At 34.1% G+C, this 19,859-nt stretch overlaps 1 protein-coding gene across 5 annotated transcripts; it reads left to right on the forward strand.

The window, feature by feature from the left end:
• The first annotated feature begins 1,781 nt into the window (after positions 1–1,781).
• On the forward strand, positions 1,782–19,847 carry LOC143254512 (uridine diphosphate glucose pyrophosphatase NUDT22-like). 5 transcript variants are annotated; one of them, XM_076509704.1, is made up of 3 exons: positions 1,782–1,937; positions 2,856–3,366; positions 16,846–19,847. In XM_076509704.1, exons 2-3 carry the CDS (start codon positions 2,863–2,865, stop codon positions 17,068–17,070), a joined length of 729 nt encoding a protein of 242 aa, XP_076365819.1. In that variant the 5' UTR covers positions 1,782–1,937; positions 2,856–2,862; the 3' UTR covers positions 17,071–19,847. The 5 variants fall into 5 exon arrangements, with proteins under 5 accessions (XP_076365819.1, XP_076365803.1, XP_076365825.1 ...); XM_076509688.1 differs by having other exon boundaries at positions 1,786–1,937; positions 2,638–3,366; XM_076509710.1 differs by having other exon boundaries at positions 1,787–2,021.
• The last annotated feature ends 12 nt before the right edge of the window (positions 19,848–19,859 follow it).

Genomic DNA, 19,859 nt, shown 5'->3' on the forward strand with positions numbered 1-19,859 from the left:
AGTTGGAAAAGTCGGAGGAGGAATTGTTGAAATTATCAATTCATATTCTGCTTTGTTAAGATGGGCCATCTTTTACAATCTTTGATTCCAAGTCACAGAGAATACACAAAGTGTTTACGGACTTACCATAGATGATTCAATGGAAGGCAAATAATCCAGAAAAAGTCGCATGAGCTTGGATACACAGTGTGAAGACAATCTCAAACAAGTGTTACAAAGGTTCTTACTTTTCAAAGCTGTTTCAAACTTATCAGTTTTGTTTAACACTGCAAACAAAGATCAAGCATTTCTAGATATAACATCAACATTGCAGAATGTGAAGGAAAGTGGACAAGTTCAAAATTTGACCTTTGTACAGCAAAGAATCATCCTGTACATTGTGTCCTGGAATGATCTTTTGTCCAAACGAAAATATCTTACAAAGATCAGACTCTTTTACTGTGGCTTGTTGTTGCATGTATAGCTAGGAAAACTGTTTACCTGAATGAAATTATGAAAGATGAAATGTTACCAGTTCCTCTTTTTTGGGATGCTGTGAGGCATGCACATGTGAGAGCGACTGCAAGATTTTCCCACATTTTTTTAATTTTCTAAATTAACATATGACCAAAATCTATCATCTGCTGCTGAGCACTGATTTTGTGTTTTAGTTTAGACATATCAGATATTGTTTAATACAATTATGCAGATATGGAAGTGGTAACCAATACGCGTAAATTAGCGCAACTTCTGGGCAAACTCATTTTGAGTTTTTTTCAGTTTTTGTTAGAAGAAAGAGACAAAATTTAAGTTTGTAATCACCATTTTTGAACTCAGTATTCACAAACTGACCAAACTGCATTCTAAAAAAACAACAAAAAACTTTATGTATTAAAATATATATGACTAAATCCAAGGTTAAATGGCGGTCATTTTGTTTTTCAGTTTTGAAGTTGTTTTGTGTATGAATTTCACGCAAAGCTACACGAGAGCTCTTTGCACTAGCTGTCCTTAATTTAGCGGTGTAAGACTAGAGGGAAGGCAGCTAGTCATCACCACCCACCGCCAACTCTTGGACTACTCTTTTACCAACGAAAAATGGAGATTGACCGTTACATTATGACGTCTTCACGGTTAAAAGGGCGAGCATGTTTGGAGTGACGGAGATTTGGATCCGCAACCTTCGGATTAGAAGTCGAGTGCCTTAACCATCTGGCTGTGCCATGCTTGTTTTTGAGGTGAAGGAACCATTTTTGAATTCAGCACCCTCAAATTGGCCAAGCCAGTTGTTTGTCATAATTTATCCCAAAATAATTGATCCATCTTTTGAAGCAGCTTTTTTAAGAAACACTAAACCATTATATATGTAAAAATCTCTGGTATGGGTAGAGAAAGCACTATGAGAAGAGCCGTTTTTTACATATATAATTTTCTCTACAAGTGGGTTTTCTCGTCACCAAGGATTAAACACTGAACCAAATTATTATGTTAGTTGAGTGACTTAATATTTTTTAAAGTGTTATAAGCTGGCTTTTTATTGGTATTTAATATTAGTTTTATTATTGTTGTTCTCTTGAACGACCTATGCCTGATCAATTTTGTAAAGACTAAAACGTTTGTGATTTCGTAAAGACTAAAAAATATCAAAGTACTAACAGTAACTAATGTTAATAGGTTACCTAATCTATAGCCAATGTGTGTCACGTCACGTGTGATTTTTGGAAATAGGCGCAGTCATCAAAAATAAAATGCATATATCCAGATAGAATAGTTCGATTACTGTCTGTCCATTACGATTTCAGTGGCAAGTGTGAAAGGAGGCCTTGAGTGTGTGGGAGAGGGGGTCTCATAAGTGTAATATTTCTAAAATAAATGCAAAGACGTGAACATGAGGTGCATAAAATTTATCATTAAAGTAAAAGATATCTATTCAATTTTGAACTCAAATCGTTTCTAAAGTAAGCTATTTTATGCTATATCACTAACGTTTTCAACAGAAAACAAAGTACCTCAACGGTAATTCTAAATTAAGTATTCAACAGGTATTTTGCTAGTTTTCTACATATTTTTTGTACTTTCAGTACATAGAAGAATATCAGTATTAGGTTATACGTTCATTACTAAGCGATATAATATAAAAGCCATTGGGGAACTTTGTGGTATAAATCGCATTGGCTTTTTTATATATTAGAAGCTGTTAATATAACTGATTTTTTTTACCAATAATCATTCTATGAATACGCCACGAATTATTTCATTAATTATTTTTATTTTTCTCACAAAGGAAGTCACTTGACTGTCTCAACTTCACTTTTTTGCCTCTGAGTTACTTTCAGTATTCAGACTGATATCAAATAATTATTTATTTAAGTTAGCAATGAAGTGCGAGATTAAAGTATACTAGGGGATGGGGTGGATGTTACTTTCTGCATCGTTTTTGATAGGTTGTACGTTAGTTACAGAAATTATTTAGCGCTCTTTACTGTGCTAAAACTTAATAAATGCATATACAAACAAGTAGGTAGTGCAATTTGTAAGTATTATATATTTTGAATTGTTTGTATCAATCAACATCAAATGAACTTTTATTGTTTTTTTTATCCTTTTTATTGTGTTTATTTATAAATTATACTGAAATTTTATGCTTGTGTGATTCAGTTACGTTTGAAACTTTACGAGTAAGGGTTTAAAAGTGATGATACTGATGTGGAAAGAAAAGCTGTAGGATATTCTGAGTGGTACAACTTTCAAGTTTGTGTAACTGTAAACTCAACGAGAGTATGCAGCTGGAGTCTAGAGGACGGAAAAACGCGTACAGTACAAACGGATTTCCAGCTGCCAGTTTTCCAATTTTAGACTTGGTTTATTCTTTATAGGAAACAGATGGAGCAAGAAACATTGGATAAAGAAAGTCTTAAATTAATCAAATGCATTCAGAACAATGAAGGAATCCAGAAAAACCAAGTAGTAGTTTTGTTTTCTAGTTTGTACAATAGAATGAAACATCCAAGTTCAGAAAATCTAATAGATAACCACTGGGAAGTACAAAAAAAGAAAAATCCGACATTGTTTAATGGATTGAAATTTCGTTTTCATACTGTTCACACTGTTCTTGGTTCTAATGAGTCTGAACTGAAAATACAGCTTCTGTTAGGACTTACATCATATAAGGAGTTTTTGGGTACATGCTGTTCACCACTTACAGAAAAGTTTCTAGAAGATGGGAAAAAGGACTTTGATGACCACTGGGCATACATGTCTCAGTCACTTGGTATAGGGGCACTTGTTGAAACAACAAATCATGATTTCATCTTTATCAAAAGAAGTCACAACTGTGGAGAATATCCAGGATGCTTGGATCGACCTGGTGGACATCCTGAACCAGAGGTTAATGCTGGTCATTTATATAAACTATAAGTTATTATTATTATGGTATAAAAAGCAATTTAGAGCTTTACAAGCTCATTAAAATAGCCATACAATTAATTCAGTTTTTCCAAAATTCTATTATTATTTACAAATGAAGTGGAAGTAGATATTTGCCATTTAAGACAGTTTTAATTAGTTGTTTTTAGAGTTTAACATTTGATCAGCTCTTCCAGACCTGCTTGATCTCAAATTTTACTTCAAAAAACAAAAGTCATAATTCCATAGGACAGTATTTCACTATTAAAACATATGTAAATATCTTCAGTGTAATGGACTATAAAGTGTCAGTGTATGTTTTAAATACGTATTCCATATACAGTTGTACATCTTTGTTAGTATTTTATACAGGTGTATAATTATCATTTATCTTTGAGTTTTGATTATTTATTTTCTAACTTTACTGTAGTAATTAAGAGTCTGTACTGTATTTCATATGACTATATGGTTCTCTTGTTTTACCTAATATATGTTTATATTTCGTTGAAGTCTTAATTACAAACAGTTAAGGAAAAATCCCATTCCTGAATAGGTGATTAAAGTATGCAGATTAATACTTAATGAAAAACACCAAGCTTTTAAGTTATGTCAGACATACTTGGATGATGATGAGGTTTATCAACAACAAAAATTAAGTCAATAAATCTAATATCAAGGCCTAAAGAACAAGAACATAGCTCAAAGTTTGACAAAAGGGTTTTTAAACTTGTATTGACTGCACTAAACCACTTTTTTAATTAGTGTTACACAACTTTTCACTGGTGAAGAAGGGATTTGTGAACTGTTAAACATATTGAATGTTTATAAGAAATTTTCTTTACATTCTACTTTTGTTGAAGGAAAAGCATTTTGGAAAAGTTTAGGAAACTGCTGGGGTTTGATTCTAAGCCTTTGAAGAAGATTAACAAAGAGATAGTGGAACTGAATTATATTTTGAGGAAGTGTTTTCTTACCTTACTAAGTTAACTATTTATTATAGTATTTTGTTACGACTCCTCTTTCTTTAATATGAATACTTCAGTTAATGTTGTATCTTGACTTTGAAAAATCTATTGATATGGTGGAAATCTAAAAAAAGTGGATAGAAAATTGACTTACTACTAGAGAGCAGAAACTTTTTTACAAATGAAAATTTTTCAAAGTCAGAGAATTTGAAAGCTTGGTCCTTCAAGGATCTAAGTTGAGGCCTTTTTCATTCACTCTTTGTATCAATGGTTTGAACAGATAACAATACTAAAAATATTTTACTTATCTTTTAAATGATTCTTGACAGTCTAAATGAATAGATCAGAATATGTTGCAACACTGAGAAGAAGGAAGTTATGGATTTAGGGTAGGAAAATTTTAAAAGGACTGTATTTTTTTTTTTTTTTAAGAGTAGGATTAAGGTATTATCTTTTATGGTATACATTATGCCAAGGTTAGTATATGTTGGATATTTTAGAAGTCCACTGGCAAGCAAGTAATTTGGATAGGAAGAGATGTATGAAAATAATTGTTAGGATTATTGACTGAGATGTTATGGGCCTACCTTATGACCGTATCATTTCAGTCATTTATAGTCAACGTGAAGATAGTTATCATTCAAAATGCTTATTAATATGCATTGTGCACTAGAAATGACAATTGCAATTTTGTATGGAAAATAACAAACATTTTAGACAAAAAATAATCTAAATTGATGCAAATATACTTTTAAATCACCTTAACATAATATTTAAGGACAACCTGTTGGTCCATTGTGACAGTCTCATCCACTAAAAAAATAGTTAACACAAGAATTATTATTAAAAAGTAATAATTGTAATAATAAATTAATTTTAAAAATCTGAAAGCTATCCTTTATCATACAAATGCTTATAAAACCTTCTTTTGAACTTAATGCATATACTATTTTGAAGGTAATCCATTCCAAAGACCTACCATCCTCTTAAGAAAAAAAAACTTTTAACCAGATAACTTCCATTTTCACTATTAGGTATGCCAAAAAATGATGTGTCACCACTATAAATTCCCTTTATAGTCTTGAATGTCTTAATCTAATCCTCTCAATTTAATTTTTTTCAACAAAAAAACAATTTTGGAGACATTAATATATCCAGCCTAGTTATCATCTATGTAGCTCCTGAAAATGTTTTCTAACAACTTTATTTCTTTCCTAACGTAAGGGCCTCTTTCCATGTAGATTGTGGATTAAAAGCCATGTATTATGTTTGTTGACTCGCATTCAAAATTTTACTGAACTACTATTTTATGAATTTGTCATTAGATTTGGTATCAAACAGCAGGTTATAATTCAAATTTTATAATTATGTAATTTTTAAATCAAGAAATTAAATAAATATTTAAACAAATATGCCTAAACATCAATTTTTGTGTGTTGCATGGTATGTTTAATTTTGCACTGGTTGAAATTAGATGTTTGTGATGTTAAAGTAAAAAGTCAATACTTTTATATGAATTACAAATTTAAATTACTGATATTGAAAAGCTAGACTATAAAATAATAACCTCCTATCTTTTCTATTTGCTGAGATATCACTTATGTACTGAATCAAACAATGGCCTTGTTCACCTTTTTCCATATTTAGAAGTTACCCCTCATATACACTTACTTTTATAGATGACACATGAATAACCAATCAAAAGCTTTGAATGATATCAGGTGGTTTTCTAAGCCATCTCTAAATATGATGACATTAACTCTTAAGACAAACCATCAGGCTAATTATTATGAAATTTAATTTTTCTTTTAGACCAAAATACAACACTGTTACTAAACTTGTTTAATTATAAGGAACTTTTATAGTATAGATACAGTAATTTATGATTTTTTGGTCTTTCAAATGTGTTTATATATATATATATATATATATAAAACTTCAAAAAATTGTTTCACATCCTCCATGTGCAAAGTTTCTTAATTGGCTTAGCAACCTATGACAAGCATCAACCAAGACAAAGGTCATAATTGTTTGCTTTGACTGTTCTATGTTTTAAGAAAAATAAGTTTAAAACCTTATTTATAAATAGTAATAATGTATATACACATATATAATGTATTATAAATGAAATGTGACTTCATTTTACAAAATGCTGGTCCACTAAAACACAACCATGAGAGGTCACCTCATGAAGATCAGTTTTATGTACTTGGATATGGCAACATGAGTGCATGTGCACCACATTGTTTTAATTTCTGTGACATTAGCCAACAACAGCTGAAAGGTCAATGCAATAAAATGTATAAATGTTTGTTATGATATTCAAGCTATTTAGACTAAATATTTGTGTTTTCAAGATATAATCTGTAGCCATTTTAGAAAGAAAAAGCATACTTTACATTTATTTCCTAATGTTTTGTGGTGATTTAAAAAAAAAAGATAATTATCTAGGATATAAATATTTCACATTTGAAAGTTGAAATTTCTTGATGCATAAAAGCATTTTTAATCTTAAAATGAAAATTAGTCTGCGTGTTCTATAGCCAACATTCTGAAAGAAAACATTTTGAAGAGAATTTTTAATTAAAAAATCTTAAATACCAAGTTTTTGAATTAAGTATTAAGTGTGTGAAAGTCTTTTGATGTTTACCAATAACTTGCTAAATTTTGTAAACATATGCTTATATTATCAAAAATCATACTATAATTATTCTCATGATACTTTTGTGGTTGTGAGCTGAGTGGATTCCAGTATGCAAAAAGATAGTGTGTCAATACCATAAATTCCCTCTACAGTCTTAAACATCTTAATCTGATCCCCTTCATTTTTTTTAAAGAAAAAAACAATTTCAAAGACCTTAACATGTCCATCTCAGTTATCATCCTTGTAGCCTTCCTCCTTAAGTTCCTTCCTAAGCCCCTTGGTATGGATTCTTGTACGTGGTGGGGGGGGACCTCCCAGAGAAGGTTCTGTTCTTTCAGTTTATCTCCTTTGGGATCTAAACATCCACCCACATGTTTGCCTTGGTGGTGACCTGTGAAGGAGAGGAGAGGATCCTGGTGGTGGAGGGGGTCCAACCCTAACACACCACTTTGACCTTGAATTCCTTGCATCAGTAAGCTGGTCCTTTTGGGCTTGGATCAACCAAGTACCAATGTTGAATGTTCTCAACAGGTGTTGTGGACATTATATCTGATGCTGGTGTTTGGGTATAGTGCTCACAAAACCCTGGCTTTGCTGCAGTGTCCTTGTTTGTCATTGTAGTGTGTCCCCTCATAGGTGGGTGGGGTCAGTGGGCACCAAACTTTCCTTTTCTTATTATGGACCCTCCAATTAAAAACTTAAATAAAACAGTAAAAAAACAGTCCATAGGTAAATGACCACATCTTGAAGATTCTGAGCAGCAGTCTTCAACATCTGTAACATTTGTTGTACCTCATTTTATTATCCTAAATTCTCTTTCAGATCAACATTTAGGGCAAATGTCTCCCTTTTTCATTCAGAAAGGACTAAAAGGACTTGCTGGCTCTCCAAAGTCAGTAAAGAAGCTTTGATCTGGTGAAATATTGGTGGAAACATCTACATTTGAACACAGAGAACTCCTCTTGCATTCATAGACAATTGGGGATATACCTATTGAGGTTACACTTCATACTATTTTAAATTTGTCACAAGGAGCTATTGTTGAGAGGGATGTGAATTCCTTCCTTTGGTCATAGATTCTCTCTGGTTCTTCCACTAAAGGAGTTTCTGTAGTGAGGTGTTTCTCCTCTTGAAAAGATGAAATTACGATGCTGACCAATATTCGCATTCTGACATTTACATCACCATGTCCACCTGCCACAATCAAGGCAGGTTATCTTAATTGCAGGGCATGATCATACATTCCAAACCCTCTCCAATGTTTCCAGTGTCAGTGGTTTGGTCACTCAAAGATATCATGTTGTAGTTCCTTGATGTGTGCTCATTGCGATGGCAATGGACCCTCATTGCATCAGTTGCAATGGCTTTCACCAATTCTACTTTTGTTCTTGCCTGAAATGGTTGGAAGAAAAAGAGGTGCAGCATTTGAAAACAATTCATAACATTACTTATCCTGAGGCTCGAAAATTGCTGTGCAGCCTTTCATCTTGGATGTATGTTGCTGCACTTCGTTCTAATGCTACAGTGGGAGTGCAGACAGATCTCTGTGCCTTCAAAAGAATCATTCTCAAACCAAATGAAAAGACTTTTGACCTCCATGGTTAAAAAAGTTGTTGAATCAACTTTAACATCCATCTCTGTCCCAAACATACATTCCAACAAATCCCAAGATCCACTTCCTTTGGTTCTGGGTATTTGCATTTCCTCGGGTACATTTTCTTCTCCCATCTCAAGATGTAAAACGATCATTTGTTCATGCTCTCAGTAACTGCAATCCTCTTCCAACAGCATAGACCTGCCCAATCAACCCAGGGCAGAATCCATAGAGGTTGATAGACTTCCCTCGAATAAACACAGTAAAGAAAAAAGACATGGTCATAAACAGAAGGGTTCTCCACCCAATTTGCCTACACATAAATAAAAATGGCCACCTTGATACAACAGAACTGTCGAGGTTTACGTTCTAATATGGATGGCATCAAAACACTGATTGCTTCCTATCATCCTGTATGACAGGCTGTGTGATGGACAAATGCATGGAGGGATGGCACATTTGATCATCATGTGCCCACCCTGTCTTTGCCACTTAACACACCCTTGGAGGTCATAGCCATCCGTGTTTCCTTGGATCATACCATCACTAACCCTGATGCTTTCATTGAACAGTTTCTGTCTCCCTTTTTAATCCTGGGGACTTTAATGGGCATCATCCACTCTGGGGAAGTGCTGGTATTGATAGGAGGGGTTGCACTGTGGAGCATATTCTCTCTGATTGCAACCTTTCTCTTTTCAGAAGTGGTTCTTCTACTTATTTTCATGCACCTAGTCAGTCCTTTACTGCTATTGATCTCTCAGTTTGCTCCCACACTCTCGAACTGTATCACTTTCTTGCAGGCCTGTGCACATGCTCAGTGGGTAAGACATCAGAGCCAGAAGGAATCTTAGATTAAGAACACAACCAGCATATCTTCTACCACCAGTTCCAAAGTCATGTGGGACAAGATTCGAAAGGTTAGTGGGCAATATAATTCTGTCACCCTCTCAATCTTGCTCTCTGATGGCCAGGAAGTAGCTGATACCCAGAGCATTGCTGATACTTTATGTGAAAGCTTTTGCTGGGTATCTAGCACTTCTGCTTCTTCTTTCACTTTCTTAGCCATAAAGACTCAGACAGAGGGATTACCTCTTTCCTTTCGATTTTCTCTATGCCTATAATCATACCTTTACCCTGGTGGAACTCGAACTGGCCATTCATCGGTCTGGCAGTACATCAGTTGGACTTGATGATGTACACTATGAAATGCTGCACCATCTATCTTCTGCTTCTCTTGCTATTCTTCTTATTGTTTTTAACTGTATCTGGCAGGAGAATGTTTTTTCCTGATGCCTGACACCAGGTTACTGTCCTACCTTTCTCTAAACCTGGGAAAGATCCCATGATTTCTTCAAACTACCGTCCAATTGCTTTGATGAGCTGTCTCTGTAAGACCTTAGAGAGGATGGTTAATGCTCGTCTTGTTTGGTTCCTCGAATCAAACAACCTCTTCTAACCTTTCTCAAACGACAACATCTTGTATCAGTATTCTTTGACGTTGAGAAGGCTTATGATACAATATGGAGCTCCATATATATGGAGACTTCCATATATATAGGTTACGTGGCCATTTGCCCATCTTTATTTATAAAAATTTTTTAATGGACAGTAGATTCCAAGTTTGTGTGAGTTTAACACTTTCCTGTTCTTTTCTACAGGAACTTGGAGTCCCTCAGGGTTGTGTATTGAGTGTCACACTTTTCAGTATAAAGATTAATGCCATTACTGAACAACTTCCTCTCATTGTTGCAAACAAGCTCTATGTCGATGACTTTCACATCTCGTGTCAGTCAAACATGAGGTATTTTGAGTGGTAGCTACAGACTGCTCTCAATTGTTTAATGAAGTGGACCATGGCAAACGGCTTTAACTTCTCTCTCTCTAAAACCGTTTGCATGCACTTTTGCCACCAGAGGGGTATTAATCCTGATTCTGAATTCTGTATCAAAAAAGTTGTGCTGCCTGTGGTTTCTGAGACAAAGTTCTTGGGGCTTATCTTTAACCATAAGCTGACCTTTATACCACACATCAAGCAGCTATGGGTCAAATGTACAAGAGCACTGAATATCCTCTGTGTCCTCCATTTGGGGAGCAGGTTCATGTTCTATGCTAAAGATATATTGTGCCTTTATTTGATTGAAACTCAACTATGGATCACTGGTCTATGGCTCTGCCAGAACCTCGGCCTTAAAGATGCTGGACCTCATTCATCATCAAGGACTCCAGCTCTGCACTGGGGCTTTCCACACTTTTCCAGTTCAGAGTTTATACATAGAGTCTCATGAACCTTCACAGTTTGCAGCTGTCTTTACTATATGCTTTGAAACTTTATTCCTTACCAAAACATCCTACCTGGGGTTGTATTTTCCTTCCTCGGTGTGCAATACTTTTTCAAAACAGATGATCTGCCATTGCTCCTTTTAGCCTTTGTATCCAGGTGCAGTTGGATAAATTGGGTCTGTTCTTAGATAACATTACTGTATCCACTGGTCAGACCATCTATCCCACCATGGCTTCTAACAGTCCTCAAATGTGTCCTGTCTCTAAGTCATCTGAGAAAAGCAGACACTCTCTATTGGAAATACTGTCTGTTATTTGCTGAACATCTTTCGAACCATCCTTCCCTTCCTATTCATACAGATGGTTTGAAATCAGGTAACTGTGTGGGTTCTGCCATGGTTTGTTGTAGTGTGGTGGTTGCATGCAGAATCCCCTCTACAGCTTCTGTATTCACTGCTGGACTATATACCATTTCTCTTTCCCTGGATCACATAGAAGCTAAGCAGTTCTCAAACTGCACTATTTATACTGACTTGCTTAGTTCTCTACTGGCCCTGGAATTGCTTGACATTAGTTCACACCCCATTCTCGCCAGTATTCAAAACCAACTGGCCCATTTCTCTTTAACATCTACTTCTATCCAGTTTTCTGGACACCGGGCCATGTTGGTATTTGCTGGAATGAGCTTGCTGATACCACAGCTAAATCTATTTGCTCTGGCACTATCACCGCTGTGCCTGTTCCATATGTGGACTATGGTCCTGTATTAAAGGTTCTGTTCTGTGCCAGCTGGAAGTCAACTTGGAGTGAGCAATGTGAAAAGCTGGCCCATTTCTCTTTAACATCTACTTCTATCCAGTTTTTCTGGACACCGGGCCATGTTGGTATTTGCTGGAATGAGCTTGCTGATACCACAGCTAAATCTATTTGCTCTGGCACTATCACCGCTGTGACTGTTCCATATGTGGACTATGGTCCTGTATTAAAAGCTCTGTTTTGTGCCAGCTGGAAGTCAACTTGGAGTGAGCAATGTGAAAAGCTTTTCCAAATAAAACCCTATATTGGACTTTGGCCACCTTGCTACCATAAGGATCAGAAAGAGGAAGTTGTTCTAACTAGACTATGTATTGGTCACAGTTTTTTAACTCATCATTTTCTTTCATGTGGAACTGATGCATCAATGTGTAGTCTGTGTAACACTCAGGTCATAATAAGCCATATTTTACTTTATTGCTGTCGTTACGACTTTCAACAACAGCTCCATTTTAAACATGTTCTGTCCTGAGGTTTGTCCATAACATTAGACAATGTTATTGGTGATGGTGACACTGTTTACCTTTTGTAAATGTTTTTAGGTTTTTAAAGGCCATTAATCTTTTTAATACTATTTAAGTTTTTTAATTTATATATTAGACCTTTTTTAATGTGTTTCCTCTTTAAGAATCACAGTCTATCTAGTTCAATTTGAAATTAGAAAATGGCTGTAATGGCAAATAACTCAAAACCAGGATTGGAAATGCCAACTTTAGGTGACTAACATTGCTGTTTGAACTACCTGTTAGTCATCCTGGTGAGTTGTTAAAATTTTGCTACAAATTTTTTAAAACTTTTATTGCTTTACTTTTTGAAAATGGCCATGATGTCAAATAACTCGGAACCAGGACTGGAAAGGCCAACTTCAGGTGACTGATGGTGGTTTTGTACTTACCTGTTAGTCTTCCTGGTGAGTTATGATAATTACAGTTATGCTGCAAAAAGTCTTTTACAACTTGCATTACTGTAGGCTCTCTCTTAACGTTGTAAACTGGATGTAAACGTTGTTTTTTGCTATTTATGTTTTTTAAACTTTGTTTTGTTTTACCTTAATTTCCTTTTATGAATTTTGCTAAATATACTTTAAACTTTTTACCATATGTTTGGTGCAGATAGCCTAGCTGCTTTGTGTCATAAAACACCAAATCAACCAACCACCCAACCAATCCTTCCTAAGATAAGAGTCCCCACTGTGACACATGGATTTATCAGATATTTGCCAGGATGTTTTTGCAGTCACTGAGTCATGCATTGGCATTAGTAATTTATTGATACCAACAAAACCTCTTGATGAAATATGCCAAATGTATTTTCATCTTTATCAGCATGTGGAATCACCAAAAGTTTTTCATACCACCTTTTCTCATGGGTGTAATGACAAATTTAACTTGGTGTGAAAAATACCCATCTTATTAAATGGCTAAAAATTGGATGGCATTTTTTTGTGATCCTTGTGCTGTCTTCCTTCTAGTGTATAGTCAATGTGATAATATAGTGCTTGTCAACAAATTATTTAACAACTGGATTAAAAGTAGTGATATTTTATGCAACCACTCTAAAATTTCTTTATCATGATTCTCTACTGATGCTTTGAAGGCTTCCATTGAATATCTGTCAGTGAGTAGAGTTGATATTATTACCACCAGTGCCATTTCACCATGTATAACTCAGAATAAATGTATTCTTCATTAGATCGTTTGTGATATTTTGTTTTGAGAAAAACAAGGCTTGGTATTTTGTGGTAATATCAAAGATATAAATTCTTCCAAAAATCATGGCAATTTTCTGACCTTGCTGGAACAATCTAAAAATGAAGAAATACTGAGAGATTATTTATATCATTCCAATAAAATGACATCAAGAATGTCATAGAACATGATGTAATTCAAGTAAATATCATTGTTGTAAAAAATGCTGATTCTGCTCTATTCTTGCTAATGAAATGTCTTCTCGTAATGTGGAACATTTATCAATATGTCTCTCCTTTCTAGATGACAGCTGTGGAATTAGGAAATACTTTATTGGTTTTGTTAAGCTGCTGAGGATGAGAGCAACATATATGTGCAATTACAAAAATACTAATGTTGGATTATCTCTAAATGAATTAAATGGCAAAGAATATCAGGGGCCATCCACCATGGTTGGCAAAAGATCTGGTGTCCAAAAACAAATTTGAGATGTGTAAAGCAAGGCCCTGTACACTCAGTGTATGGATCACTCACTTAATCTTGCTATTATAAATCTTTGTTCAGTTCTACCAGTACGAAATTGTATCGATCAAGTTAAAGAACTAACTATTTGGATTACAACCTTGTTTAAACCTGGGGAACTATTAAAGGCAACCTATCAAAAGACTCACTTGAGTTTTCTTAGATTTTAAGGGAAAGATTCACCAAATCCTTATAATTTTGATGAATAACTTCATCAATTGAAGAAAAGATGGCTTTCTATTCCTCTCCAGAATGGGCTCCAGGTACTGGCTGATTGCTTAAAAGCATGCTTTCAGTGTACCAAGTATCTTTATGTCACAGGAACTCTTTGCTACATTGTCATTAATTTCATGTTTCTGTTAATGTTCAGCATTTGTTTTCTGCTGGTTGAATAGTTACCTGAGGTGTACACAAACTAAAGAAAGACCTGAGTAATCTAATTTTAATTATGACATTGCTATCAACATTTAAACTGAATAAAAGTTATTTATGAAAAGCACCTAAATAGAATGGAGCATGCTAACGTTATTTCAGCAGTGCATACATGAATGTATATGATACAGTGATTTAAATAGTTAATGTTCTATTATTGTATAAAGTTGTTTAAATTAGTAATATAACTTAACAATTAATAACTACCCTATAGTAAAACATACATATTAATGGTAATTTAAGTTTATCTCTCCATTTGTTGACTTTTCACTTGTGGATCTTAGGGAACATTGGTGCAATTATTTAGCTATATTTCATACAAAATTGCTTATAGATTTAACCTTGTAGCACCTCTTTACTATTTTTTTTTCTATTTTGAGTTTTGTTTTATATTCATTTTTAAATGTTTGTCCACATTTAACCAGTATCTCCACTCAGTTTAGTTGCCCATTTTACAATGCACAATTCATGTCATATAACTTCAAAATTAGCTTTTTTCAATATTTGTAACTAAAATTTCATATTTTATGATCTTTATATTCAGTAAAATATCAAATCCAGATGTAGTATAATCACTTTCACTAAGATATTCCCAATCTCCAGCCTTTTAACCATTTCCTTATTGGAAGTTAACAATAAAGCTAAAATAGAATTGTACTCAGCAGGTCACTAGTTGGTCACAGGAAACTATTCTGAAGAATTTTTAAAAACCTGTCTTCCTCATTGTTTGGCATTGAAATTTTGAAATCTGTATCACTTGAAATTAAAGTTTCTCATAATTATGACCTCTTGAATAGCTGACATCTTAATTTTACTGTAAAATTTCTCATGAATTTAATCTGGTGGTTTGTAACAAATTTCAAATGAAATCCTTCTCTGCTGTTATGTATGGATTTCACTGACAATCATAATGATACTTATTTATTAATAAATCAAGTAATGGTTAATTAAAAATTAATTGTCAAAATTTACACACAAAATAAATATTTAAACAACATCTTACACAATATTCTTACCACAACCAAGTCACTTTAATTTTCTAAGTCATAGATACATAGGGGCAGTATGAGCCTCAGTTAGCTACTGCTAAGTAGTGATTTGTCAAGCATGTTAAAAAAACAACAACAAATATGCATCACTAAATTAAAATCAGGGTAAGAAAGCAAATTATACATTCATGTAATATTACCAAGTTAGAAGGGGTGAAAGGAAATCAACAACACAAAACTTTCTTACTATTAAATTTCATATCTTCAACTTCAACCATACATAACTTGTATTTAGTATAATAAGCTAGCCCTTCCCTACTTTTAGAGCTCTGTTTTTATTAAAGAAACTATATTTCAAAAACTTCCTCTCATGAAAACTGTTTGCATTTAAGTAATTATTCCCTTAATATCAAAATCCTCCATTCTGAGGATTATTGTAAAGTAATATATCTTTTCTTATATGTTTAATATTGCAGTGGTAACACATTTAGCCTACCCTTAAAACTATTTCTGTAATTGGTTCCTACATTAAGGTTGTCCCTATTTTTTTCTGTAATTAGTTTATCCCAGTCCTTTCCACTGTTTAATTCTAGCTTAAGGCTGTCCTGAGTTAATATCCTTTGCAAACTAGCCAACACTACTATATTTAAATGCACATAGATCATTACTTCTATACAGTTTCCTTTTCCCACATTTCCAGTTGCTGAACTTCATGTGGTTCATGGCTTTTCATCTACAACGGACATTCTTATTTTATATAAAAATGCAAGTTGAAATTCACATAAATATAGTACAAAATGATATTGTAAGGTCTTACTATTGGTAAAACCAAAAATATTTTTAATGTATGAGGTCTTGCTGTCAGTTAACTTTATTGAAACATAAGTTTATTTTCAAAACAGCCACACAGGATGGGATGGTGTTTCATAATTATTATTGTGTTTACATATTGCAAATCTTTTCCTCTGTCTTTAAGTATAGTTGCAAAGTTTTTGTTTTGGCATGAAATACTATTCTTATAATGAAACAAAGTGACTGGAAATGGGTTTTGTTTAGGTCAGTGTAGTGTAATTATTGTCATTTGTAGATCAGTCTCCCACTCTTATGTAAATAAGTTACATCATGTTTTGTCAGTAACATAATCAGTCACAGTTGAATTTTAATCTTTTGATTTGGTGATAAATTATCATATCAGTAAAGTGTAACTGTATTTCGTGCTTTACATTTTAAGTTATATGAAACTAAGTGATTAAACATATTTTTCACAGTGGTGCCTTTAAGTATAATGTCCTTTTGCTCATTGTACACATTTTGTATTTCATTTACACTTTTGCCAAATAATACATTTTTTATTCACTTTTTATTCTTACCACATCTTTATTAATTTCTAAAACTACTTGTATGAAATTATTCTTTTATATTAGGAATGTTCATATTTAAAATGACAAAAACGGAATCACTTTAATTGTACTTTGAGCATTACAATGTTATGCTATTCATATACATGTCAGTTTTGTTTTTCTTCCTATTTAAGGAGGTGTTCAAAAGTTTAGTGAAAAATGAAAACCTGGAACTCATGGAAATCCCTAGTGATGTACCATCAGACGCAATTGTTAAAGAAATATTTTTATCTATCTTGTGTGAAGTCAGAGATGAAGTCAATATTCCTCTTGACTATCTCTCAGATCCTTGTTTGATGGGATTTGTGTGTAATAATTCAACAGGTGGCAGGCCAACTGCTGAATTTTATATAAGGTAACCTAAAATATTGGCTGAAAAAAATAAAGATAATACATCCTGCTTTAATTAAAGAGGCTATTGCTTTTTCCTTCTCATTCTTGCCTCTCATATGTGGTTCCTTGTCATGTGTTCCATTGGCAGTCATCTCCCAGTGGGTTTTTTGTGATTATTATTGTATTCATTTGATAAATCATTTTCAGTTAGTTTTCTGATTAGTTAATATTTTGCTTTATTGATGATGTTTTTTCATGTTCTTAAATTTCTCACTATATATAGTTGTGAAAGTAATTGTTTAGTTAAGATATTTGTCTATACATCTATTTAATTGTTTTATTATTACTATGATATTTTTTGGCCAGTTAGCTGGATGCTTAAAGAATATGAAGTTGAGAAGAGGGTGTCTTAGCTTACTCTGAACTCCAACTGAGTTGTTGCATAGGAAGAGGCAATACACAAGTGCACAACACAAAATCTTTATTATAAACAAACACAATACAAAATTCAAAGGAAAGTGTTGGTCATGGATGTTAACTGACAAGAGAAGTAAAGAATAATGTTTTGTTGTACCACTTCAGTAAGGTTCCTTCTTGTAAGCTACACTAAAAGTAAAGTTAGATGCAAGACATAGAGGTAAAATAAACTCCAGAATTCAGAATTCAATTAAAGATGGAAAGAAACATAGCAGAACAACTAACAAAAGGTATTGGTTCATGCAAATTTCTTTCTATTTGTCTTGATGAGAACACTGAGGCTACATCATCAGCTAGGCTAGCCATTATTGCTCGATTTAGCGTTATTAGACTCAACCATTTATTTGAGTAGGGCTTCGAAAGACGAAAATAAGAAAAGGGAAAATAACAATAAAAAACTTTTTTGGCATTTAACAGGGAAAATATGAACACTATGAAATTAGCCTAAATACTACTTGATCAAAAGTTTAAGACCATACTGAAACGAAGTGTTGATCGGTAAACACGTAACGAAATTTAGTCATTTGTGTTCAAGCATTAGCGTTATCAACATCTCCCACTAAAATCTCCTTTGTTACACTGGGTGAAAACATGGCAAAGGCTAAAATGTTGACAGAGATTGAATGTGGCAGAATTGTCGAGCTACAAAAGCAAGGTCTCTCTCAACGTGCCATCACTGGTAAAACTGCTGTTGCAAATTTCTTAAAAGACCCTGAGGGATACGAAACGAGAATTTCAAGTGCAAATTTCGCCGGCGTTGAGCAGGAGGATTCGATGGGTTGTCCGGTAAAACACCAGCAGATCATAGAACCAGATTAAGGCCCTTGCGGACGCAGAATGCAGCTCAAGAACGATAAGACAGCACACCCAGTGTACACATCAGTATTTGAACAAAACGAAAAGTAAACTGTTGGTATTGGCTTCGCTGTGCTTATATTTTTATTCAGTTGTTAAAAACCGTAAATGTCTTCAAAGGCCACGCCTCCTTCCACAACACGAAACAGCTCAGTTAAACTTTGTTGAGAAGCACCAAACATGGGACGTAAAAAGTGGACAAAGTTTTTGTTCTCTGATGAGAAAAAATTTAACCAGGTTAGGGCAGATGGCTTCCAACGTTACTGGCACAATAAGGATATCTCACCGGAGACTTTTCCACCCGACACAGTGGAAAAGGTTCCGTCATGATCTGGAGTGCTTTCTCCTTCCATGGAACAATGGAGCTTCAGGTTATACAGGGGCGTCAAACAGCAGCTGGCTACATTGGCATGTTAGAGAGAACATCCTTATTGACTGAAGGCCCTCGCTTGTGTGGAAATGACTGGATCTTTCAGCAGGACAACGCTACGATCCACAATGCCCACAGGACAAAGGACCTTTTCGTGACGAATAACGTGATTCTTTTGGACCATCCAGCATTTTCGCCCGAACTGAACCCCATTGAAAATGTTTGGGAGCGGATGGCAAGGGAAGTCTATAGAAATGGACGTCAATTCCAAATAGTGCATGATCTTCGTGAAGCCATCTTCACCACTTGGAATAACATTCCAGCCAGCCTTCTGCAAACGCTTATATCGACCATGCCAAAGCGAATGTTTGACGTTATTCACAATGACGGCTGTGCAACTCACTACTGAAACCTCTTATTGGGCATTTCCTACTCTGTTTAGGACTTCTTTTTGGTATGGTGTTAAACTTTTGACCAGCTAGTATTTAGGCTAATTTCGTAGTGTTTACATTTTCCCTATTAAATGCTAAAAGTTTTTTTATTTTTATTTTCCCTTTTCTTATTTTAATCTTTCGAAGCTCTACTCAAATAAGTTGAGTCTAACAACGCAAAATGCATATTTTTCTTTATGTTCATTGGCCTCAAGATTTTGGCCAACAGTGTATTTAAGGCAGTTGTAAACGAATTATCCAATCGACAGATTCCTCTTTGAAAAATAGTTACAGTGACAACTAATGATGCACCCAGCATGATTGGTAAAAAAGTATGTTTTGTAAATCTGTTTGCAAAATATGTTGGGCATCTACTGGTAGGTTTTCGTTGTATTGCATACAAAGATGCTTTATGTGCAAAAGCTGGCCTTAAGAAATTTGAAAAAAGGTGATGGAAATTATAACCAAGATAGCTATTTTTATTTCTGCACATGCTTTGAAAAATAAAAGACAGTTTCAGAATTTTCTGAGAAAGGCGAATTCGATGTACACAGGACTACTTATGTACGACAATGTTTGTTGGCTAAGTAGAGGTTCTATCCTTAAACGATTTGTTGAGTGTTTGGATAAAAGTCATCTCATTTTGACAGATAAAAAAATTTCTTGCCAAGAATTATCCGAT

The sequence above is a fragment of the Tachypleus tridentatus genome, chromosome 1 (assembly GCF_004210375.1).
Source record: "Tachypleus tridentatus isolate NWPU-2018 chromosome 1, ASM421037v1, whole genome shotgun sequence".
NCBI lineage: Eukaryota > Metazoa > Arthropoda > Merostomata > Xiphosura > Limulidae > Tachypleus > Tachypleus tridentatus.

Bases quoted from the DNA above. Each gene is read 5' to 3' on its own strand.
- LOC143254512 (XM_076509704.1), top strand. From the start codon at position 2,863: ATGGAGCAAGAAACATTGGATAAAGAAAGTCTTAAATTAATCAAATGC. The intron at 3,367-16,845 runs GTTAATGCTGGT...TTCCTATTTAAG, and splicing joins GTGGACATCCTGAACCAGAG to GAGGTGTTCAAAAGTTTAGT.